Here is a 26,074-nt window from a genome sequence, read left to right on the forward strand (position 1 = left end):
TGTTCCTTACAATGCATGAAATCACTGCAGAAAGCCCCTTTTTAAGGGATATGGGCATTGTGGGTGAGAAACAGCACAAGACAGAGAGCCTGCTGTAGCTGTCTGCATGTTACTGGAATGTCTTGCCTGTTCATGGGATGAAGCCTAATTCCTAAATGAACTCATGCTATAAGAGATACCCTCACGTACCTTGTCTAACTTGCCTCTGCTGCTCCAAAAGAGCACAGCTGTTGCTGCCTCTGCAGAACCTCAGGGACTGCTGTAACTTGCACATTTAAGAAAGCAAACACATTTATCCATACAATCCTTCCAAAGCAAAGTAACCCCCTGTCTGTCCTTTTCTTTTAGAGATATTATTGGAAAATAGCTGAATTTAGGATGAATTTTAGATGGCTGCTTTCAGCAGTGCTAGAGGATGCAAGCACACTGTGGTATGAGCACAGCTGGTGAGCTGTTGTCACAGACTGTGGGTCTCTGGTGGTCCAGAGGATATTAGAAAATGATTTACTATTTTAGTTGATGATATTTTTCTTTAAAGTTGGGCCACAACTAGCTCATGCAACTAATTGCAAATTAGTTTTTATTTTACTGACACACACAGGGAAAAAGTAGAATCTAGAGCCTTTCAAAAAGGTAGCTGTGTGAAGGAAGCAATGCTTTCTCTGTTGCATAATGTTCAACCTTAATTGTTATTGTGGTTGATTTAGATGATAATTATAAATAGTTTAAAAAAGATAAGTAAAACTTAACTAAATTGCTCTGATGCAGCATTTGAGTACTGAGCAGAAGTCAGTGCCACATATCCACTGGTTTTTCAAAACAGAATAGGGAGAACCACAGTCCCATAAGAGAGATGCAAATGCAGATGTTGGTTAGACTACACTAATCTGAGCTGTATCAGGACACTGTTGGGTAAATTATTCATTTTCTGGGCTCTGCAGTGCTATTTTGGGAACAAGCTGAGGAATTCATGATCCATTCCTACACTTACTACTTCTCATTAATATCAAAGCTCTTTGCTAATTTTTAGTGAATTGAACTACACTTCTGAAAGTTTTTATGTGCTATTCAGAAAATGTTTTAAGCCACTGTAAAGAGCAGATGATTCTGAATGAAGGTGGCCAGACATATTTGTAGCCTAAAGTGTATGTTTTCTTACTTAGGGTACATTTCTAGGAGTTCCCCTTTGAGTCCACAGTCATCAATAGACAGTGAACTGAGCACTTCAGAGCTGGAAGATGATTCCATCTCCATGGGATACAAGCTGCAGGACCTCACTGATGTTCAGATCATGGCTCGTCTACAGGAGGAGAGTAGGTGGCACCTTTTTTGGTTTTCATAACAGTCCAAGGAAGATTTCCCATAACAGTTAAAACTGTTCCAGTCTGGTCTCAGTCAAGGAGATGTTTTTTAAATGGTGTTGCCTCTTGAGTGGCAGCTGGAAGTACTCTTCATCTGCATGGAGAAGGTGTGCACGTTGTTGGGTTCAGGTTAATCTGAACTGGTACTGGAGCTTTCAAAATTTGATATTCATATTTTTCTAAGTATTAATTGAAATAATTTTATTTCTGGAGAGGGAAGACGCTGAAGCATTTCTCTCATGCATGCATTTCATGAGAAAGCTAAAAATAAGAAGCTCTCTTTGCTTTCTTTGCCTCCACTTAAATTTTCTTAAATTTTCAGATGAATTTTGAAATGAAATCCCTCTTAAATACTAATTGAGGCCTTTAAATTTAATATCTTGATTTAAAATTAGTAATTGCACAAATGCACAAATCTAAGCCTAGAGTCTTCTTTGACATAGATTATAATTTGGCTTAATAGTAATTTTTCTAAAATGTCTTTATTAATAAATTAAGGGCATTTGACTTGGAGGTCACTGAGACAGTAAGTGGAGTATTTCTCTTGCATCCTGTAAGTGCCAAGTGAGATATCAAGGAGGAAGTGATGAGATTTAAAAGTAAGAGAAATTCACAGACAGGGCCTGAATGAAAATGCCAGGTAATAAATGAGTATATAAAACAAAAATAATAAAATGGGAAGAAAAAATCAGAGCTGTGATCTGGGTGAAGCCACCAGACTGAGCAGGCAGAGTGATCACCTGTCAGCAGAACTTGCTGAGTATCTGGTGGCACTCAGCATCATGTTCAGTAGAGAAATTTACAAGGGTTCTAATTTTAAAATGAAAAAAGGTTATGACTGTCAAAGATACAAAGGATTGCATTACTTAAATGACAGCTGTGCTCACATCCTTCAGAGTGAGGTTTAGAAAATACTTCAGGTACTTGGCTCTTTAAGGAATCAGGGCATTGGCAGACTGGAAAGAAAAGTGTTGTTTTTTCTTCAAATCTGTGTCAGGTGCAATTGATTGTATCTCATCCTTGTAGCAGCAGCTGGTGGGGAGTGTTTGAGCACATGACAGTTGTTGACCACTTAATCCTGTGGAAAGTGGCAGTTCTATACGTGCGCGCAGGCACAGTCTCTTCGCAGTCACAAATAGAAACTTCCACTCGAGGAGGAGGAGAGGAAGCATATTAAGAAGTTTCCATTAGGAAGCAAAGGCATCTGTTAAAAATTAGGGCTTCTTGTAAGTCTAGGAAGGTTGTTATCTGCAGCTGCTGTCAGAGTGACTTCTCTCCTGGAATATTTTTTCCTTGGTTGCTGTGCATCTGGAGAAAAGAGAGATGTGCAAGGGAGGTGAATGTTTCCCTTTCACTTGACCTGAAGCAAACAGGCTCTTACAGGGTGCTTATGGTGAGATGGTTTTCAAAACCTGGCATTTTGAGAAGAGGGTGGTATGATTTTGTACCTATATAAAATACAGCTGTGTTACCACTAAGTCCATGAGACTGGATGCTATCAGGAACTAATTCTTATTCAGGGAGGTTGGAAAGCCACAAGATTTAGATGGATTGTAAGTTTAAGACGTGTCATTGTAAATATTTTGTTGTGTGAATACAGAAGTTGGATAACAATAGCTTGGAAAACTAATGTGAGTGTAATTCCTCTAATTAAGAGTATTGAGAAGTTAAAAACTTGGTACTCATGTAGTCATTATTGGCAGAGAGTAGGTGCCTCCTGAGAGTGTTTCTTCTTAAGAAAGGCATCTAAGACATCTTTTTGAGACTCCTGTATTCTTTTTTAATATTTTATTTAAGAAGATTTTGAGAGAAAGAATTCAGACTTAGATGCCTGAAAGGTAGATCAGATGAATCCTACATCAGATCTTCCACCTGATTACATTTTAAATTCAATTCTTGCTGTAAAAGTCTGTCTACTTACCTGCGTAGTTTTCAAGATTGAAGTGCATATTAGGAGTTAATTGCTTAGCAGAAGCTGAATCATCCTCCTCTTGGAATTTACAGGCCTTAGGCAAGATTATGCTTCAACTTCAGCATCTGTGTCAAGGCACACTTCCAGTGTTTCTCTGCATGCGGGGAAAAAAGGGACATGCAGTGACCAGGAAGATGATCGCTATAGCCTTGAGGATGAGGAAGAGTTTGACCACCTTCCACCTCCGCAGCCACGTCTGACTCGCTGCACCCCCTTCCAAAGAGGGATTCCTCACTCACAGACTTTCTCCAGTATCCGGGACTGCAGGAGGAGCCCTACTTCCCCACAATTCCCTACAAATACTTATCAGCAGCCCTTCTACTCTCCTCAAGCCCAAACTCCAGAGCAGCAACCAAATAGGATTAATGGAGGTGGGTTGCATGCTTTTCTGAGAAGTGATCTTTTCTCTGCCAAGTACCAGTGCCATTTTAAAGATGATTGTGCATAAATTGTGACAAATAATTTAAGCCTGCATAAATGATTAAGGGGTGTTATTGTTAAGCAGTTTTCTACAAAATGTAGTCTGTGACCTGGTCATGAAAGTTCTTGCTGTAATCTGTTTTAAAATGCTGCAAAGATGACCACAAGTGAAGGAGTCAAAAAGCGAAGAAGAGCATGTTTTAGCAGGTTAGTAGTTTGTTAGAAGAACCTCTGGGGCTTTCAAGCTTGATGTACACATGTCCATTGTGGATGCAGTACAATACAGATCGAGGTTTTGAGATTTTAATTTTCTTTCTTATTCCTGGGTTTGCTGCCTGTTAATGCAGCTGTGCTGTGATGAGTGCTTGTGGCATCTTGCTTCTGTTCCAGATCTAATAGGTCTGACCATTAAAGTTGTTGGAGATAATGTCACTTCCAAACTATCCTGAGATATTGCTGCTTTTTGCACTGCATTTGAGATATATTCCAGAATCTGGAACATTTGTCTCTCAGTGCTTACTTACCATTTAAGTTTCCCTCCATTGTTGCTGTTAACTTCTTTTCTTTCCTTATTATAATCACGATTTTCTTCTTTCTGCTGCAATTTACTTTTCTATACCTTCAATCTTTCCCCCAAGTTAATTCTAAATGGTTCATTTCCAGCCAGGTCTTTTTTGTAACATTGCAGGTTACAGCTCACCCTCGGGCAAGAAAATAAATGTGTTGTTCAAAACAACATATAGTTGCTATTTATGGTGCTAAAGGTATGCATGTTGGCTTTTCTGCCAAACAAGAGATGACAGGTGGGTGCCCAGACCACTTCTATTCAAAGTAAGCCATGGCATGAAGGTACAATTGACAAGGGGCAATATAGAAGGAGAGGTGATGTTAACAGAGGGTAGAGCAGTGTGGGTGTCTGTTGATACAGCATTTGTGCCATATTAATTTTAATGTTACTTCTCTTGTCGGGGAGGTACAAGAGTAGGACAGCATTGCTGGGCTTGCAGAAATGTTGGGAGACAGAAAGGAAGGCTTTGGGGCATTTTTGTTTGGGAATAAGAGAATGATGTGTTGCTGCCATGTTTTTATGTGGCTCCCAAATGTGTTTTGAGTGATTTTTTTTCATGTTCCATGTCAGTGGAACTTTAGCATTGGATTTCCTGCATGGAAAGGCATGGAAACCTTTAAGGCACTAAAAACATTAGACTCCTAGTTTATTAACTACAAAGTGTATAAATATAAAAGACCACCCACCAGTTTTGTCACCTGGTTGCTCTTTTTTCTCAAAAACTTCGAGGTGTTGGATAATATGCGTGGCATAACCCGGAAGTTAGACATGTGACTTCAGTTACTTGTGTGCAGGAATGACAAAAAGTGCTATAATAGTCAGTTTATACCACTGTCTTTAGAAGGGAATTATCTCCTCAGCTTCTACACCTTCAGCCTCTAACGCACGCAACTCTGATCCACTTAAGTGGCAAATGCTGATGGTGAGAAACATTTTACTTGGACTGTGTTCTTTTGGCAGACAAGGAGGTAAGGAGTCAAGTGTTCACTGTACTGAGGAGTATGTCTGCATAGTATTACAACATCTTCTCATCAGCACTTACCATCTTGGCAACAATTTGATTGTCTCTCAAGAATTCCTACACATTGAAATAGAGGTAGACTGCAAAACAAGAATTTGTCTGAAGCTCTGTGTGATGGATAATGTGTTCCACTCTGCTGGTTTACTGGGGCAATTGAGAAGGAAGGGTATGGAAGGTAGAAAAACTGAACCTTTATTTTCTGCCTTCAGTGTATGTGGAAAGCATGATCCATTAATTAATAATTAAGTCACACATACCACATGCTGTGCTGCTCTTGGCTATTCTAACAGTCTTCCAAAATCTTTATTCCTTTGTCTTCCCCAAAAGAGATCACTTATGTTCTTGTATGTGCAGTCAAGGGTCTGGCCTCTGCTTGCTTCATCTGGGCGTTCGCAGAGCTTTTCATATAAGAAGAATAAGCAGCAAGTAACTGTGGAATTTTGACACTCAATCTGGGGTAAAACCCCCAGTATTTAGCTCTGACACAGTATTTCCACTAAACTAGTCTACGTATTTAGCTTAATTACACTTTTTTGCCTTTAGGCAAATAGTTTGAGGGATGTTGCCCTACTTGTTTTGGTGATGTTTGTTTGGCATGGTCCTCTAGTTGAGGTACTTAACTGCCTGCATGTGAAAAATGAAGATGTGATAAACCTGGAAAACTTTAATAATTCTTTTAGGAGTATAATATTGGTTGCCTGGTGAGATGCACTTACATTTAAATGCTGAGACGTGGGCACCTACCTGTGTAAGAAGAGCCTAATTCAGCTGCCTGGATAGAGCTGCATGAAGTACTTTGATCCACCCTGGCTTCACCATCACCCTGTGTCAGTGCTGTTTAGATTCCATAAACAATCCAGGATCTGTGGGATGCTATGAGGTACATTCACATAGCACTGACTTGTACAACCAGGTGTCTGGTCTTTCACTATACCCAAAGGTTGCTTGTTCTTCATCCACAGGGTTGCATTTTGGGTAAGAGATAAATGGTTTGCACTTTCTGGTGATCTTCTGCCTTTTCTAGGGGTGAGGATAGTCTCTCAGATGTTTTCTAGCTGTGTTTGAAGCTATATTTTTGAACTTACACATTGTTCCTACCAGTGTATTGTAGCAAAGCACTGCCCCTGCTGTGATGTTGTCACTCTGCCCTGTTTTAAATTGCTGTATATCTGTTTGAAGATAGAATTACATCTGGACCACACCACACCATGTAACCCCCACTCTCAGGTCCAGGTTCTTTATCTCGCCTTATCCCACTCATATCTGAGTGAATGTGGTCACTCATATTTACTGGCAGTCCCCAGTAGCCTGCTGTACTGGAAGGCCCCTGGTAAACACCTGCATAAAGTGGCAGGTATGTGCCACCCTTAATATATTTAGATGTGAAATATGTTGCAATATGTTTAAGGTGTATGTGGGGCCACTTGTGGCATGAGCTGTAGGTGTACTTGTTGCCTTTTAAACAGCATTTTCACAGCCACTGTCTGTAGAGTGTGTATGCTATCTTTGCTTTCTAATAGGTTTTTTTTTTGCCAGTTCTGGCAAGAATATAGTAACAGATAAGCTTTATGTGAAATGCGGTTTTGTTTTCCTTGTTTGATTACACCATCTTCCCAAATCAGCTGAATTTTCTGTAATGATGAGTTAACATCAGAAAAATTCCATTTGTAAACTTTTTAAGGTTCTGATTTTCAGGGATTTTGCAGTTGGTTGGTGGGTCAGAAATGGATAATTTAAAGAAAATCTGAGAGAGACAGAATGTGAACAGCTTTTAAGAATCTGTTGTAATTAGCTGAAGTGTGTTTGTCTAGTTAGTGTGTATTTTATACTTTAATAAAGTTTTTAATAAGTTTGCAGAGGAACGGTTTATGCTTATGTCTCTCTCCCCTTAGTCTAATTTGAAGAAGTTACTGGTTAACAACTTAAAATGCTGCTATATATATACTATTAATATTGAGAATACTTGATATATAACCATTTTCATATAAGAACTATCACCAAAAGTCGTAAAACCAAGCTGGTTTCTGCTTTATGTTGTCCATAAATATGCATTCTTTTTGTTACTTTGAAAAAGTAACTGCTTTCACTTCAACTTTTTAAAATATATTTTATTTCTGTTTAGTCATTTTAATAAGTTTTTCATAGCTGTTAGTATTTTTGCCCTTTATACTTATGATTTTTCTGAAACCAGAAATAATGGTTAACCATAGTGCTGTGAAATCATCCAGAGTAATCAAAATCCAGGCTAGACAAGATACTGAAAATGGGATTGATTTTCTTGTGTTCAGGCCCACTTTCCCTCCCTTGAAATCAGCTTGCTCACAACCTTTTATCCTGGCACTACTTATTTTATGTGCATTTTAAAGTGTATGTTTTTATAATAGGTGAAAATTGGAAACTTTTTTTTTTGGTCAAATTATTCCAGGTAAAAAAGGAGTTTATTATAATACAGTAAGAAGGGGTGGGTGAAAAAGACATGGTTCATGGAGTAGCAATGCATTCAATCTGGTTAATCTTAATGTATATTTTCTATTACCTTTTCATGTTGCATTTAAGTTGCTGTAGCTTGGCATATATGTTCATAAAGAGGCCACAGATACTATTCACTTAAAAAACTTTGCTTTTATTTTCCAGAAATTACTAGTTATGAGTACCTTTCTCGCCTACACTTCAAAAATATTATGGACATCATTGGCAGTTGCCTCATTTTGAAAGCTGCAGTTGTGGTTTCTCTTTGTTATTTGGGTTTTTTGAGCATACTCCAGGCAGACATAGAAGAGCAGTGATACATTGTGTTTAGAAATGGGTTCAGCATAGACTTAGGAAGTGTTTTCTGCTCATAACCTCTCTTGCTCAGTAAGAAAGGAAAAATTCTCTCTAGGAAGTGGTTGCAGACTATTACAGCAAAGGAGTAAAATTATTTGCTACCTTTGGATTATATTGAGGACAGTGATCAGTGGGAGAACTCATGGAAGGCAATGGAAAAATCTTTAATTGGCTGTAACTATCTGTGGCAGGAGACATATGCATGTGAAGCCAGGATGAGATGAAATAATAATTCTGAATAAAATGTAGGTATTGACATTATTGAGAACGGCATCACTCACTTAACTGAAGGACTTGCTTTAACCTGTATTAGTGGTTTTACACACTGATTGTCTCTGTTGGATCTGTTTGTGATTCCACAGACCATTAAAAAGACTCTGGTGTATTTGGGATGTCACATGTTATAACTGTGACAGTTATAACACAGATACTCACCTCAGGTCTTCAAAGATGAGGAGGAGAAATTCATCCCATAAAGTAAAGTCATAATAGAGTCTACAAGATAAGTTGTAATGGAGTCTGCAAGTTTGTTAAGGATTTCAGAACACACTCTGAATGTCTACATAATATGGAACATAATATTTAAAATCAAGAAGCATGGATTTTTTCCTTAGGTTTTTACCCTGACCTGTTTGTGCATACAGTACAGATAAGGCAGAACTGAATTTGCAGGATTTGTGTGAAGGATTTAAATATGTGTGAGAAACTGCTAACATAGCTCAAACAGTGATACAGATTTCTCTGAGACAGTAATAATTCTGATTCATTGTATCACATTTCTGTGCTTTTGGTGAGGTTTGGGAGTCCTTTTGTTCAAATAAACAATGTTTGCAGAAGAATAACTGTGAAGGAGTAAACATATTTTAAGAGACTTCACTGTAGAGTCAACTTAAGCCCTCCTTGCAAGGAGAACCTCATTGGATGTGGCATTTTGGCAGTAGAAGATGATCCTGACCAAGGATTGCTACAGAAGTCCCCATCTGGCAGCCCACCAAGAGTGCACCTCTTCTGGGGCAGCTTTGCTCCAAGGACAAGGTCTGTTTGCATGCTACATGGAATTAATCTTTGCCCAGTGATAGTATTAGGTCAGGGAAGGGAATGGAAAAAAAAAGAAGCAGTGGAACGGGGACGGCCACCAGCGGTGTGGGGATCAGAAGACAGAAAGCAGATGCTGCCTGTTCTGGTGTCCTGCCAAAAAGAAGCTGGGCCACTGACCCCAAGCTGACTTCAGAGAAGAAATAGCATCAGGGGAAGAACTTCTGGCAAAAAAATCAGAACTGAAACAGCTGGGTGAGAGGTGAACTGTTGTCTTCACTGTAATTTTATGGGATGTTTGACAAAGAAGGGACACTTTTTTCTGCCTTTTGACCTGTTTCTAGTAGTGGTGAATATGATCTGTGCTGAGGGGTTACATTTTCAGTTGAAGGTGTAGGATCCTGTATTTCACAATTCCCAGCTTTTCTTGTGCTGTAGAGGCAATGGACTAATTCAGCGTGGATGCTACATACGGAGAAAAGTGTAAACATGCAGTAGGCAATTCTACTGCAGATATGTGAAAGGGCAATGTATGCTGCCTAAGGAAAGCTCATGAAATGACAAGCACGTTTATATATGCATGAATTGTTCTTAGAAGGTGGTAAGAACCGAGAACTGATTATTAACTCCCCATGAACTATACTTGAATTTTCTTCAGACATAAAAATACCTCAACAATACAATGTCTGTAGGTCATTATATTTTATCTCAAAGAAGGCTGGGAAAGGCGAAGATACACCTGTGATACTTTATATGGGTGCATTCTACTTAAGCAACATATTTTTTTCAGCCTGAATTATAGTTAGATTCAGTAGTGGGTCTCAGTAATAACTGTGGATGCTGTTGGAGATCACCAGTTCCAGTCGTTGACTGATGACCACCTTGCCAACTAGACCATCCAAGTGCCACATTCAGTCATTTCTTGAAAAGGTATAGATCCTTTGAAGTCCCTTACTGATGTTGCTATCCACATCTTCCTAACAAAACAAACTGCAAGCAACTAACGATTTTTAAGGTTTGCCACTGAGCCAGATAAGTGCAGAAGAGGTATCAGAAACTAGCAAATTCCAGTGTTTATCACAAACAGGACTGTTTGAGCAAATTAATTCTCAACTGAGAATACATCTCTATTCCTCCTTCCTCTCTGTTACTTTTCTCATCAGTCTTAGGAGAGCAAAGAGGTCTGGAAAGGAAAGCAGCTTGGAAAAATATTTTTGTTTTCTTCTCATGTATTTCCAGCAAGTTCATATCTAGTCATGTCTCAGTGGCCTGAAATAATACTAAAATCACATAATTCCCACCTTCTGCTTCCATGTATTAAGCTCATAATGAGCCATGATTTCATTTACAAACAAAACGTCTGAAAGAATATTTCCACTGTTCTTAGGAGGGAAGCACGTGACGGAGCAAACTTCAAGGAGGAGATGAAAGAGGATGCATCATCCAAGGAGATGAAAGCTGCAAAATGCCATCAAGGCGAACGTTTCTGGGTTTTCCCCAAACACAAAACTGACCTGCTATTTTCATTGCTTTTCAGGGCCATTTATCTCAGCAGACACAAGGACCCATCAAAGAAGTAATGCAGCTGCTTGATGGATGAGAATTTGCAGGTGCAGCAGGAATCTGCTGCCTGAGGACTGAATGAATCAGCAGCAGAGCAAGCTGCTGGAACAAGAAGGGGCTAATGAACAGGAGGCAAAAGACGTGGCCACCCAAGACATGGAGGAAATCCAAGCTACATCTGTACCTGGTTTTCTGCTATTGTATAGCTGCATCTGCTGGACAGTTCCAGGCACAAAAAAATGCCTGGGGTGGCTGATGCCTTTTCCCTGAGTGGAAAAGCATGTAGAGTCCAAAGAATTCTGTTATACAGCATGATACTTAAGCTATTTTATGCAGTGCTGTCTTCCCTACCGCCATCCTGCTGCTCAAACCTTTTTTTTTTTTTTGGCCAAGTTCTGTAACGTTGAATTAGGATTTCATGACTTTGAAAGAGTAGGTTAGGACACTAGAATTAACTGTAGCTACAGACATCCCATATTCATTATTTTTTTGCCACTCTTGCCCAAGGATTGCATCATAGAGTGACAGTTCTCTCTTCAGTTGACAACATTCTTGAATATTTTAGAAACAGATACATATAGTAGCTGTACGGGTGCTACTGTTTGCATCCCGAGGACAGTTTTGGAAGACTGCTAACTGTTTTATCATTGTTACATCACTGATATTACATCACCTGGCTGTACCACAGTGTAATCCCCTTTCTAATGTTCATTGCTGTACCATTGACAGTTTCAGTCTGCCTCTGTCAATAATTAGTCACTGAAGCACAATTCTGACTCGTTTGGTGAAAGATTGTCTGTACAGTAGTTCTTCATTAGGATTTGACTGTACTGTAGTTTCCAGGGATTCAAACCTTACATTTCCTTTTCCTGCTGGACATACAGCCTTTCTGCGACAGCGGTTGCTGGGGTTACGTAGGCATCACGTATATTAAAGTTATTGTCACAGTGACTCCTAATAACTTGTATAGATAGAACTGTACTGTCACGTCTTACTACTTTTGACTTGTTAGCAGCTTTAAGGATTAGAGGAGCTAATGATGGTGCTAAATAGGTTGTATATTTATATGGACTGATCAACAGAGATTTCTAAATAAATCTGCTGTTTTGTGAACTGAACTTGCCCTGTATGAGCCCGGAGGTTGACCCATGCCAGCAGTTCCAAGCAGTGAGCTGTGTTGTTCCTATGCATAAAACCAAACCATCAGTCTGGAAATGCCCAGCTCTCAGTGGGAGAGAGCAATCGTAGCTGCTGTTACAAGACAAGCACACCCCTGATTTCTGTGTCAGTGTAAGAACCTGCCAGCCATTGGAACATGTGTCAGGAGCAGGAGCTGGTGACCTCTGTGCTGGCCATGCTATGAGGGGGGACGTAGCCACCTTGGCAGGGCACAGCACTTGCGCTTCTGAACCTGGCCAAGAGGCAAACCTTGGTGATGTTGCCAATGACAATTTAATAAATGCCCCTGGTTTTCCCACAGCGGTGCTTTACTGAAGTCTGTCACATCACAGGACCAGGTCCTTCAGTCTGTGCCTTTTTCCCAGTCCTTTCTGATTGTACAAAACTGAGTCTTCTCCCTTTGGCCTGACGGCAGAAGAGACTGGAAGAGTTTTCCCTTAGATTACCTCATGGTGTTGTGGTTGGGAAGCTGCATTGAAATGTCTGGGAGGTTTCGGTTTCTCTCTTCAAGTCAGCTGGAGTGGGATTGCAGACATCTTCTGACTTCTTAAACACTTGCCTTAGCTGTTGTACCCGCTCCAAAAACGTGTGGGGCATTTGCAGCTTTCTTTTTGTGAAAAGCCCTACAAGAAAACCTACTCTGAAAATGCCTACCAAAACAGGTACCACAAGTGAGGTAGGAAGGAGAAGCACCAGATCAGAAAATTCTTGTATTGACCCAGGGCTCCAAGCAACTGAACAGCACCAAGACTTTGCAGTTTTTGCATGCAGCTGCCCATGGAAACTTAACATGCTAACAAGGTTAGGTTCTGAATGGATTTATTTAGCACCTTACTGGCACCTGAAAGCAAGACTTCAGTCACTAAGAATGGATTTCTCACCTGTCTTCAGGCATCCACAGAGTAAATAGCTGTGTCTGACTGCCAGTGCAGACTTGCTTTTGTATTCACTGCACAGAAACAGGCACATTTAGGGCATGGTTCACCTGACCTACTTTAGACATCTATGTGAAACTCATCATTATTTATTGTTTAAATCCTTGCAGTTCTGCAAATATACTGCCTGTTGCTGTCTTTAAAATTACTATTGTAAATGCTGTTAGAATAGTCATAATGGTTCAGTTTGAAGGCTTTCAATAGCATATTGATATTCTTCTGGTAGAGCAAAACCTCTCTTTCTGTTGAAATAGTTTGTTATAATTCTGATTTTCTACAGAAATGACGCTGAGGCTGCTTGTGTTTGTTGGAAATTCTGCCCTGACTGTGGATGTTGTTTTCTTTCGCTGCAGACAAACTCCGCAGAAGCATGCCTAACCTCGCTCGGATGCCAAGCACCCCCACCATTAGCAGTACTGCTGGCTTTGCTGGTTCTCCTGTCACTGTGAGGAACAGTCAGAGCTTTGACTCCAATTTGCATGGAGCCAGTAATGGGATTTCAAGGATGCAGTCGTGTAGTAAGTACCTGTGTTCTTTGGCTGAGTGCAAGGGATCGATAAAGTGGTGGAATACGCATCCTGGTCGCTGATCCTTTGTTCTATGAAAAATTAAAAGCAAACTGTTCTTTTGCACCAGATTTTAATATGCCTCAGGATTTTCAAAGTTTCTGTTTTGGAAAGCAAATTCTGCTAGTCTTGTTATTGAAAGTTTCTTCACATTTTTTTGGCCTTTTATCTTGTGCCATCATTAAAACGGAAATAATAATAATAATAATAGTAATAATAAATAGTAATATTGTAGAAACACCAAAAATGCAGTTAATTAATGTAAGCTCACATTTTTAGTTTTTATACTACAATTGGAAACTACTTTTCTTGGTAATTTATACAATACTGGTTGTAGAGTACGACCTATAAACACTGTGTTAAAATATATGACCTCTCTTCTGCTGAAGTTGAGCCACTTCTGAGGAAATACCATAAACAGAGGGTTATATTCTCAAATATAATATACTTACTGAGTTGGGGAATTAAAATTGCTCTGTAATTGGTGTAATTTAGGTGAGTTCATGATGAAGCGATGAAAGGAGTATTGATCTAGTGGAAGAATTATTAATGTAGAATGTGAGCAAGATAGATCAAGACCCAAACCCATCTTTTCTAGCACAGTGGTTGAGGTTCTGGAGTGGAAATGGGAAAAGTGATTTTCACTGGGCATCGGCAGAAGCAAAGAGGAAAAAGTAAATAATTCGGGAAGAAGGGATTTAACTTGTGCTCTCCATTTCCTGTGAGATTTTGGAGGGAGAAGTTGGAAAAAACTTATCCCGTGGGTGTTTTATTTCAAATTTGAGAAGAAGTTACAAATGGCTTCAAAATAATTAAAATTGCTTCTTTTCTGGAAAATACTGTTGACTGATGGGTTATTCTGTTGTATTTTTTCCTGCTTGAATATAAGAATGGAAATAGTTCACGCTCCTGCTTGGATTTTCATGGTCGTGCATTGCAAGTTTAATTCTGTTTATTATTTTAGAAATACATACTTCTGTGTTCATGCTCTTATATATGTGTATGTATAAAATCCCGTTTTTCTGAAATATTTCTTAAAAAAACATTTATATTAAGTGGCTGTGCCTGGGGTATTTTAGAAACTATGTTATAATAAGAGTTCCATAACATTGTATTGGCAGTATAGTTTAATTTAATCACTCCCCTGCAGTTTTTTTCTGTGTCTTTAAATGGTTTAAAGGTGTCCGTTTTTCAAAGACTTGAGAAAGGATTGCACTAAACGTAGTGTCCTAATTTATATGCTTCAGGCTTTTGACCGTTTGCTTTTGGTAGGTGGCCTAGGAAAGTGATGCTTGCCAGATGTACACCAGAGGGCAGGATTGGGTAGAAAATCTCTATATAAAAGCTTCTGGAGCTCATAGCATTGATTTAAAATGATAGTTTACATAACATCAGCTGTGGAAAATGCTGTTACATTCAAGACCTTTTATAGCCTTTTTACTGTTTTTATGCATAAAGCTTAAACTTCTGTGTTGCTTTGTAATGCTTTAATGCAATGTTGCTGGAACAAGATGTGGTAGTTGCAAACCACCTCACAAAAATCAAAATCACCTAACAGTGACTAATTTATACCTTCAGCAGTTTCACCTGTTTAAAGCTCTGAGTGCATAGATGGATTTAGTGGGTTTATAATGGCTAATTTAATCTCTTTGAGGGGAGAAAGAAGGATGAATATAGACTGAGATTTTTTTCTGGATGGGGGTGGAACAGGATGTTCTAGTTCAGTGCAGTGTTATTGGATACAGTATTGGATTCAAGAGGTTTTTCAGCAGTTTTTAATCAGAAATGAATTTTATAATGGTGTGTTTATCCTTTTTCAGCTCTATCCAGAAATGAGCATTGCTACCTGGTCTTACTTGTTGCATACTGATCTTGTTGCTTCATTTTCTACCACTCTTCACAGTTCCATCACCAGGACAGCTTCAGCACCGAGTTCACAGTGTGGGACATTTTCCAGTGTCTGTCAGACAGCCTCTCAAAGCCACTGCCTATGTAAGCCCAACTGTACAAGGGAGCAGTAACAGTAGCAGTATTCCAGTGTCCAGCAACTCGCAGCTGTATTCCAGCACTGGGATCCCAATGCCAAACAAGACTGCTGGTCAAGGCGTTGTAGGGCGCAGTGCTCTTCCAAGACCATCGCTGGCCGTCAATGGGAGTGGCATTCCCAGGAGTAAAATTGCACAGCCAGTTCGAAGGTGAGAGTTAAACAGGCCTCAGTCTCTGTGTGGATGGCTTAGGCTTAAATTGTGGAATTTTATAACCTCGTGAATATAGAACTATAAAGCGTAAGGTTGTATCTCCCAGTGCTGAGTCACTGAACGGGTGAAGATTGCTTGCTGGAAATAGTGATGGACAATGCATGCCGGTAGCCCCTAGCTAGTAAACTCTCATAATGGATAGCATGCAGTCACATGTAAATAGGAATGGATTGCCATCTGTCAGTAAGAAATCCAAACAAACACAAACCTCATATCATTAACTGATGTGGTTTACCTTCTCCCAGACTTGTGCCTACTGCTATTTCAGTGTCACAGCATGAGCTAATCTTAGAGTGCTCACGTAGAAAGAGCTGCATCTCTCTTGTTGTAAGTGGCAGTAGTCTGTAAAAATGCAAGTTGTACCAGTACAGCATTGTGAAGAAGGAAATATCCTGGATAGTACAGTCTTGGGTTAAACCAGCATCTTTTCAATTTCAGCTGGGAGATAATAAGCACACAGGGAATCCTGGAATATCACATACTGTAAGCTGTATTGTTAAGCAAATGCAGATTTTTGCATGTAAAAAAAAATTAATTATTTTTAGGTCAAGTGATAAAATAGACTTGATGAAAAAGATTGTGTTTTAGTCACCTTATTGTAGCAGGGAGTTAAACTCCTAGCTTCATGTTCTGTAATTAATAAGAATTAAGTCTTATTAAGGAAAAACTTCTCACAACTTGTGTTTACTCCTCCAACTATTTCTTCCCATTGCAAACATCCCTCCTCTTGTGAGGGCCTGCTGTGTGACCACTTCATTTTCTGTTGGATGAACTGTCACTGTTTAGCTCTCATCATTTTTGTACTTTTCACTACCTGCGGGCTACATCCAGAATAAGTTCAATTGTTCGCATTCTCTCTTTAGTCGAGTTACTTGGGGATTACAGTGTTGGGACTGACAACAGATTTTGACCACCTGTGGTGAAACTTTGATAAAGAGCCGTCAGGTTCCTCTTGGATGAAGACTGTATCATGAGATTTCTATTATAACCTTCTTTGCTCTCAGCTGGAAACTCTTTCAGTTAGGCTTCTTTATAGTTGAGGGTTTTCTTTCCTTTTTTTCTTTTTCCTTTCCTCTACTTCATGTTCTTCTGCGGAGCTCTTAAATCTTTCATAGCAACATGTGAGAAAGCCTTTCTGCGTCATGAGGACCAGTCCCTTGCTATTTTGTAACTTACAATATTAAAGAAAAACAGAATTAAGAGGTTTCAGTGGGAGAGTGAGACACTGTACTCTCAACACTGTTTTTATTAGAAGTTGATTCAAATCAGTAACCAAGGTATTTGTAGTCCAGGAAGTCTGTGCTCCTGTCTTTCCTTAAAATGTGCCTTAGCAGCATCCTGTGTTGCCATAGAGCCAAACCAGAGGTCGTTGAAGATGGACGGTCTTTGCGCTGTGGGAATGAGGAGTTCAAAGCACAGGTAGACTGGAGCTCAGCTTACAATTCTTTAACACCCTCGTTCAATTTTTTGGATTCATTTGGAAAAATTCAGTTCAAAAATTCAGTTTGTACAGATTTTTCTTGGAAGGAATTCAGTTGTCAGTTTCTTTCACTATAGTATTTTCTAATGAATGGCATTTCTGATTATCAGTTTAAGAGTCTAATTTCTTTCAAACTTAAGTAGTGTTTATAGTCGTGACTTGATTAAAAATAGAACAGGTCTTCTGTTTTTTTTTACATAAATCAGTTGGTCAGGGAGACATGCACACTCAGCAAAACTGTCTCCCTGCCTTTGGCCAGATTGTTAAATAGCCAAGTTACTGGTATTTTAGATACTTAAAATGGGTTCTTAGACACATTATATTGGGGTTGCATTGGGGAACTTCAGTATTTACTGCATAGAATAAAACACTGGATGAGGGAGTGTCGCTGTAGGACATGAAAGCGAGATGAAAGACTCCCAAGTATTTCAGAAGGCAAAGAGTATAGAAGGCTTTATTGTCTAATTCTTACCACCTTTTATAAGGCGTTCTGATACAGACTTAACACGACTGGTGAATAGGAACGACACCTCTCTAATCCCATTGGTGAAACTAGAGAAGCAGCAAAACAACACCTGGAGAAAGATTGTTTTGGGAAAGGGTTATTGTTTTGCCAGGATTGTTTTGAGAAGAAGCTTTCTTGAGAACTTTTCCCTTGGGAAACAGTTAGCACTGCTAGCAGGCTAAAATCTCTTAGAAATGTCAGGCCCACAAGGGAGTGCGTTTAATAATTTGTAATATAAAATTATAATAAACAAAAGAAATAAGTTGGCTAAATATTAACTGGTTTTCTCCTTACTGTCAGAGATTCAAGCAGTGTTAAGAAATTCTGATGATGTAATCCATCTCTTCTTACCTTAGAAGTCAGACAGTACCTTTTTTTTTTTTTTTCCCCCCTCCTGTTGAGCAAAAAAAAATAAAACGCCTGTGCCCTTTCCGACTCCAATCTTAGGGCTCCTTGCAGACCCCACCTTCCAGTTCTCTGTCTTTTAACCCTATGCAGTGTGAAGGGCAGTGGGGGCAGCTGCCCTTGGGGCAGGGCGAGCAGGGAGCTGAGTGGGACGGCTGTGCTGCCCTGCAGTGCCCAGCCTAGAGCAGTGCTGATGGTGGTCAGGGTCAGACAACACTCCCAGTTTCCAGACAAGGCCACAGTGAGGGGACAGGTTCCAGCTAAAGCCAGAAAGTCAGTCAGCAGCTCAGGGTCTGGATCATGCCAGATACCAGGCACAAGTGTGGCAGGAATGTAAGCATACCTGTGGAGCTAGGGCTTGCTTATTCCTGCTGCCTTGTACTGGAGCCAGTTGCTGCAATCCAGCTGGTGATGGCAAAATAGAGATGCACTACAGCCCCTCCAAGACCCTGTTATCTCAAACAACGTGATGCCATACTGACAGGTTGTGCTTGTTTGAAATTGTTTTCACTGCTGGCACATTTTTCTGTCAGTGCCCTGTAGTATAGATTCACCTCTGGATACATAGCAGTATTCTTACAAATATTTTCAAGTTAGCTAATTAATCTTTTTTTTTTTTTTTTTCCTCTCTGGTTTGGGGGTTTTATTTAAGATTATTAAACATACTTTCTTCTTATTTTCCTCTGGAAATGAAAGCAGCAGTTGCAGAAAACAGCAGAGGAAGAGTATGTTCTTAGTTTCAAGTAACTGGATTTATATCAAAGATAAATGATGCTGCACTGAAGTGGAGCTGCACAAAAGCAGCTTGGCTGAATCTAACTTTAACCAACTGGTTTTACTTAAGTGCGGTGTTTTTGCTACTGAACAAGCAGTTGTAGCAGAGAGTTGAAGCTGCTTTGATGATTGACTTACCGACTCGCTGCTTTACAAGATACCTCTGCCTTTTTACAGCAACAAGCATTTGGAAGGGAGAGGAAGCATCAATAACATAAAAAAAGCAGAGTAGTGTGAAAACAAGGCTTAAGGTCTGCTTTTATATGAAATAGTTTTATATTAATGTTTTCACAAAATGGAAACATTTTTTCAGCAAATTGGGGTGAGACAAAATTATGGTTATGGCAAATCAGATACAGAACCTGCTGTGTTACCAGTGAGTTGGCAGTTAGATCAAGTCAGATGGTTGTTTTTCATTTTTTCAGTTTTACTTAAAATAGTTGCCTCAGTAGTACCTGGAGGGTTTGGAAGATGGTCAGGAAGTGTTCTAGAAGTCCTTGTTGATGAGTGAGAGATGCAGCCCAGGTGTGAGGGTGGGGACCCACGGGATGGTGAGTTCTTGTCAGGAGTTGCAGTGCTCGAACTGGTGGCTCTGGAAATACATCTGTCACATGTCTTGTGACAGATAAAAGAGGATCTGGAGCAGAACTCGGTCCTGTTCTTCAACCTATAAAATTATTTGCTGCTTGCACAGTATTTTTATAAACTGCTGGTTTTTCATGAGCATGCTGAGGGCAGCGGCTTTTTGGAAAGTGTCCCATTAGATCTCTGCTGCTCATAGTGACAAAAATATATTTTTACTGTCTTTAGCTCTGAAAAACCAAATCTTGCCATTTAGAGGCAATGATGACAATTATTCACTCAATTCCTTTTTACAAATCCTTCATACTTTTCTCACTGGAAGTGGCCTTAATTTCACCATAGATCTTTATATGTGCATTAATATGTAGCCAGAAGTACACCAGAGGGATGTCTCTAAGCAAGCCCCAAAGCTATTGTCACTGCAGAAGTAAATGATGTCTTTTACCTTGATCTTTCACAGAAAATAAGACCTCATTTTCTTTTCTTTTCCCCCATCATTTGGTTAATACAGTTTTCTTCAGCCTCCAAAGCCACTGTCGTCACTGAGCACGATACGGGATGGGAACTGGAGAGACGGCTGCTATTGATGAAGGATACCCCTCAACAGTGGAAAACACATAATGAGGATTTCATTGCCCAGCTGGCTGGGTGACAATGATTTGGAAAAGGAGGGTCATAGAGTATTATTTTCCCCAGGATCTTAATCTGTAACCATCTACAATGCCATGTCATTTTTTAAAAATGAACATCTTATCAAACACTAAATATTGCACTTAATTGGTTACCTGAACAGCTGCATTGTTATCAGATTAACAATGGCAGTGTTGGCATTTGGAACTGAAGGAAGTAGTATATATGTGCAAAATACAAGAATATTTCCTTGGAAAGAACTAGGAGATTTTGCTTTTGAGCAGCTTTGCCATATTGAAGTTCTGAGATAATTTATTCAGTGTAAAGGCATCACACATTTTATTTTGAATTTTGGGGTACATATGTATGTGCTTGAATTTTTTTCTAGTGTTTTCAGTACATTTTATTTTGTATACTTAAGTTCATTTAAACTTGCCTGAACCTTGAACTACAGAGAGATAATTTAACTTTTTCTGTGCCATAAATAATATTTTTGGGGTAATGTACTTTTTTAGCTCTTGGAACATATCTCACGAAATCTTACCATTGGCAATACAAAGCAGTATATTTATGTTGCAGAAGCACAAAAAAAAAAAAAAGGTAGCATTCACTGGAATTTACCATCCAGCTGGGTCAGCATGGATTTCTTGGTCTGTCACCATTTGTTGAATTGTTAATTTATTGTCATAGTGTTTTGTATTTAAAATGGCATCATAAATCACATTGCACTTACAAAGGTACCATGATCTCTAAAACTACTGTTGATTTTCAGTACTTTATTACAAAGAATAAAATTGTAATGTTTTATTAACAGTTGCTTATGGAAAATGAGTTTTAATGCCAATAAATCTTTTTGATAGATCTTTTACAAAATCCAGTTGCACTAATCAATGCTTTCTTATAATGGCATATGACTTAATATTTGATTACAACTGTGTATACTGCTGTTTTGGAATGTTTCAGGAAATAAAGAATCTATTTCAGCAATAATGCTCTTCTTCAGTGTGCAATGTAAACATTGTGAGAATTTAGCTACTCACATCTACTTAACTCCTGAAGTTTTTACTTAGCTTCTATAAAGATTATGCTAGATTTTTGCAAACAGTAACTGAGTTACCTGAAAAATTATTTTTTTAAATTGTGTTAGGAAGCCATGGTATGCCTAGAAGACAAATATTTTTCAAATCAATCTTACTATGATCATAAGAGACTTTTGCAATTTAATGTTTAGAGTGTGCAAGTGCAAATATGACTTGCAATGGAAAACAGAGAGTGTGTACCTTTCACTGTGACTTGTCGATTTGCTCTCAGTTTTGCTCCACCGTTGCTTGAGGGCCTGGTTTTCTGAGAAGGGCAAGCTAAAATAAAAAGCAGAGAGAAAGTACTTAGTGGTGAGTAAAACTTTCATTACACTGAGAAGTGATGTACACTAGTGCAGTAGGGTCTCTGCACATCATAGCATTGTTTAACAGAAATAAACAGTTAATTTTTTCTCACTGAAGTTCTTTTAATACAGTTAAAATCCTTTTTTTTTTTTTCCTTTTCCAAAAAAACCAGAACTGTTGAAGAAGGTATCAAGAATAATCAAAAAAAGAAATTATCTCTGCACAGGTAAGTATTTAAGCAGGAACGTGCCAAACTCACATTGATTGTTTAGAAGCTTTATTAGGAGGAAATTACTTTTAGTTAAAGCAGTCAGTCATTTGTGGACAGTCTGTGGTTGTCGTGGGGTTCAGAGGCCATTTGGGGGTGTTTTGGCTTTTGCCTGTGAGAGAGAAGGAGTTCTGCAGCTCTCATGGCTTCTGGTGCTAGGGATACAGCATAATCTTCATAAAAGATGGATGAAAGCTCTTGGTGGTGATTAGTTTCTGATTGATGACAATCATGGTCTGAACTGTTTCTTCAATTTTTTCCCTAGTGCCAGGATTTTACAACTGTCCCTACATTATCTGGGACACCACAGCACAGCATTATTTTCAATTTTTGAAGTAGGTTGCCGCTATTGTATTTAATACAGAGTTGTACACTGGAGGGCAGTACATACTTTGAAAAGATTTTCTTTTTGGTAGCTAAAGTTCCTCTGTTGTCCAGGCTCTGAATATTACGAGCTCTTTGAGAAGATCCAGTTATTTTTCCCTTTTTAGTCACCCTGTCCCCTTGTAATACATCATGTCAGGATTTGGTAACCTCACGGCTTTTCTGTTCTAAGTGTTTTTTCCAAGTGTCTGTCATGTTGGATGCCATCAAGCTTTATGAGGAAACCCAAGGTGTGAGCAGCTGGATCTGAGAATCAACAGAATGACGCTCCTTTCAGCCGTGGGCTGTGGTACTGCTGCTTGTTCACCTGTAGCTGGTGGAGCTGGCTGTCTCCCCTCAAATTTGCATCAGTGAAACAGGGGACTACTGCACGGTGCCACAGACTTCACCACAAGTCTCAGTGGGAGCAAACTGAGTGGAATATGCAGCACAAAGTCAACTCTGTCAGGCTCAATTTTGTGAGAGGTAGAATCTTCTCCAGGACAATGGAAAACACAGTTACATTTAAAAATAAAGACTCAAACTTAGTTTATTCAAGGAAAAAATAATTTCTAAGTGTAAGGGAGCTTTTGAGACCTCTCTTCTTTCTCTTTAGTTTTTCTCTTTTGGTCCATGAATGCAAATCCTACTCCTGCCTCATTGTTGCTGTATCCCAAAAATCTCCTTCAGTCCAAACTGTAATCTTGGGCTCACCTCTTGAGCTACTGAGTGAGTCATGACCTTTTTCTCAAAGGTGTTTTCTCCTCTCTCTTTAGTCACTGGGGATAAAACCTCTATGTTTCCTTCCTGTCTTTGAGCCCCATCATTGGGGCACTGTCATTTTTCCACAAGCTAATATTCTGGTTAAGTCTAAGTCCTGCATTGAAGATACACATTTATTTTTTTCACCTCTACCTAAGCAATTAATCCATTATGTTCTCACCTGAAGTAATCTTCAGCCTTGTAGCGGCTTCATTACGTGAAATCTGTCCAAAGTAAAACTGCTGAGATAGTTTTTTCCTCTTTCTCCTTTGACAATGTCACTGCTTTGACCACTTCATCTGTATTGCTGATTTTCCCCTCTCTGTTGAAAAGAATTGTTGTGATCTGTGTACTCTCCTGCAGAGTCATGGACACCACCCCATCCCCACTATAGCTGGTCCTTGAGTGTTGAAGTGAGTTCCTATATCGAAGTCCATGATGCCAGCCTGCCTTGTGCGTACTGCAAGTGAAGCACCTGCTACCTGCTTCTGTGTTGTCCCTCACTGCAGGGGATTGCTGGGCATCTCCATTTTTAAATTCACTGTCAGATCCTTCTTAAAAGATTTTTTTCTTTGCTTTGGTACCACTCGAAGCAGGACGACAGTTAAATTAACAGTATTGTCATCTTCTGCTTTTAAGCCCATAATTTTAAATTTGACTGGTGATTATTGCTATACCTAAACTGCAGATTGTTGGAGACACAGACTGCTTTTTCTTTTGGGTTTTTAAGGCATGAAGCCCAGTAGGATTTCAGGCCCACCATTACGATGCCTGTATACTAGCACACATACTAAAAATCAGCATTTTCATACAGAAAACACTATTTAAATATCCACTGTAAATGATGGGTGAGGGGTCATAATTAAAAAGATTTGGGGTAGTAGCACAATCACTGTTGAAAACAGATTTGTGATGTTTAATCTTCAGGCATGATTTACTAATCCAGAAATTCTGGTTAAAAAAGGAAGTGACTAGGCCCAGGTGACTTTCCCTGTCACTGTTGAGGGGAAAAGGGTATTTTCTGCTTAGTCTGATTTAATCATTTTTTTTTCTATACGACCAGCCCATCTGCTCAGCCATCTTTCCCCCTCATCAATATTTCTACCTCTTGCACTCCCCAGATTCAAATGTTTCTTGTAGTCTCTCTCTGTTATTATACATGCTCTTGTGGCTTGTGTGGCTGCTGCAGCTCTTGGCCATCCACCTGCAGATTCCCATTGTGCTATTCTGCTCCTCGCACTCCAGCCTGGGGAGCAGGTCCTCAGCATATCTTCTGTCTCCATCAGTGGGACTTTCAGCTCCTGCCTGCCAAGGTAAGCAGTTATGCTTAATCGGAATTAATGTCTATGAGTTGGGGCCATACCTCTGCAATTGGTTGTGACCAGGCTGCCAGTTGTTGCAAGGGGAATTCAAGGGATTATCTCTGACCTAAAGAGGTCCAAGAGATGATGTTTTTACATAAGCAGTTCAACAATACTTTATATAAAGTATCTCATGGAAGGAAGGGAGTGATTAGATAAGCTTGTTCTTGAAACCTCATTCCTCTTTTAAATAAAGCCATTTTATATAAGCCATAATTATTTAAGTGACTTAAGCATTATGAGTCTCTTACCCATAAACAAACAAACAAGAATCCTTTGGTACCCAAATGTTGATTTTGGCATAATCATGGAAAAGTTTTGTTTGGAAGGGAGCTTAAAGATAATCTAGTTCCAGCACCCCCCACCACAGGCAGGGACACCTTCCACTAGGCCGGGTATCTTTGAGCCCTGTCCAGCCTAGCCTTAAACATTTCCAGGGATGGGGCATCCACAGCTTCTCTGGGCAAGTGGTGTTGTTCCTCACCACCCTCACAGTGAAGAATTTCTTCCTAACATTTAATCTAAACCTACCCTCTTTCAGTTTCAAGCCACACCCCCCTGCCCCGCCCCCCTTGTCCTTTCCCTATATGCTCTAGTAAAAAGTCTTCAGCTTTCTTGTAGGCTCCCTTCAGGTACTGGAAGCCCACAATTAGGATACCCCGAAGCCTTCTCTTCTGCATCCTGAACAACCCTAATTTTGTCAGCCTTTCCTCGTAGGAAAGCTGCTCCATCCCTCTGATCCTGATCATATTGGTGGCTCTCCTGTGGACTCTCTCCAACAGGTCCATGTCCTTCCTGTGCTGGGACCCCAGAGCTGGATGCAGCACTGCAGCTGGGCTCTCACCAGGGCAGAGCAGAGGGGCAGAATCCCCTCCCTGGCCCTGCTGCCCACGCTGCTTTGGATGCAGCCCAGGATACATTTTGCTTTCTGTTATTTGGCCAAAGGCTGGATTCAGTCATCTTGGAGGACTTTTTCAACCTTAATGATTCTATGATCACATGATTCTTGCTTAATTCTTGAAGTAAACACATTTCTTAATTCATGCATTACTTGAGCAGCTTCTGAAATAAAAGCAAGCATAGATACCTATAAAAGCAGCTGATACTCTTGTTTTTCACTGATTGATGTGAACAGTGGACAGATACATAGATTTGACAGTCTGAACCATGGTAAAAAGTTTGGACAATGAATGGTGGTTCAACTTTTAACTTTTTGCAGAGAAATACTTCAAAAGTTAATCTGTCTTGACATTTTAGAAGTAGAAGTTTGGTATCTAACACAGTCAAAAGGGGTATACATTTCCCAGATGCAGATGTCAAAATTGTATGAAACTATAGTTACATAGACAATGGATAGTGTTCACAGACTATTAAGTGACTTGTCCTTGAAAAAAAGTGTGACAAATGCACAAAATGAAGGCAACTCTGTTAGGTATTTCACTGCTTTCTACTCAGTTCAGCCCTCTTTAAAGAGGGATTGAACATGTGAAAGAGACTGAGCTGTGCAAGTTGTTCTTGTGGCTGGGCAGAAAAAAAGCCTTGTGGCTCCTAAGCATGGAGTAGACTTGGCCATGCAGTGTGGATCAGCAGGGCAGATCCATTGCTCTGCAGTAGCCTTGCTGTTTCCCAGGAGCACAGGTGCCTGCTGCACACCTGGCACCCAGATGCAGCCTTCTGTGAAGGTACCAAAGAGGAGACATTCCTTTCTTCCTAAGATCCAGTGCTTAAAAACTCTCATTTCTGGGGCAGAGTCCAACTAGACAGTGATACTCAAAACATGTTATTTTTGTTCTGTGAACATAGCTAAAAGATAAGGTTTTGCCTTTTCAGACATGATCTTTCTGCTCTGTAGAAA

General features: G+C 39.7%; 1 protein-coding gene across 1 annotated transcript in view; it reads left to right on the forward strand.

Annotated features, from left to right (window-relative positions):
- The window catches only part of SLAIN1 (SLAIN motif family member 1), a 58,746-nt gene extending 37,751 nt beyond the window's left edge, over positions 1 to 20,995 (forward strand). Inside the window, 5 exon segments of the mRNA XM_040057062.2 lie at positions 1,164 to 1,313; positions 3,366 to 3,704; positions 13,234 to 13,398; positions 15,350 to 15,641; positions 19,962 to 20,995. Coding sequence (XP_039912996.2) covers positions 1,164 to 1,313; positions 3,366 to 3,704; positions 13,234 to 13,398; positions 15,350 to 15,641; positions 19,962 to 20,037 — 1,022 coding nt within the window. The 3' untranslated portion in view covers positions 20,038 to 20,995.
- Positions 20,996 to 26,074: the final 5,079 nt, after the last annotated feature.

Source organism: Hirundo rustica, chromosome 2 (assembly GCF_015227805.2).
Source record: "Hirundo rustica isolate bHirRus1 chromosome 2, bHirRus1.pri.v3, whole genome shotgun sequence".
NCBI lineage: Eukaryota > Metazoa > Chordata > Aves > Passeriformes > Hirundinidae > Hirundo > Hirundo rustica.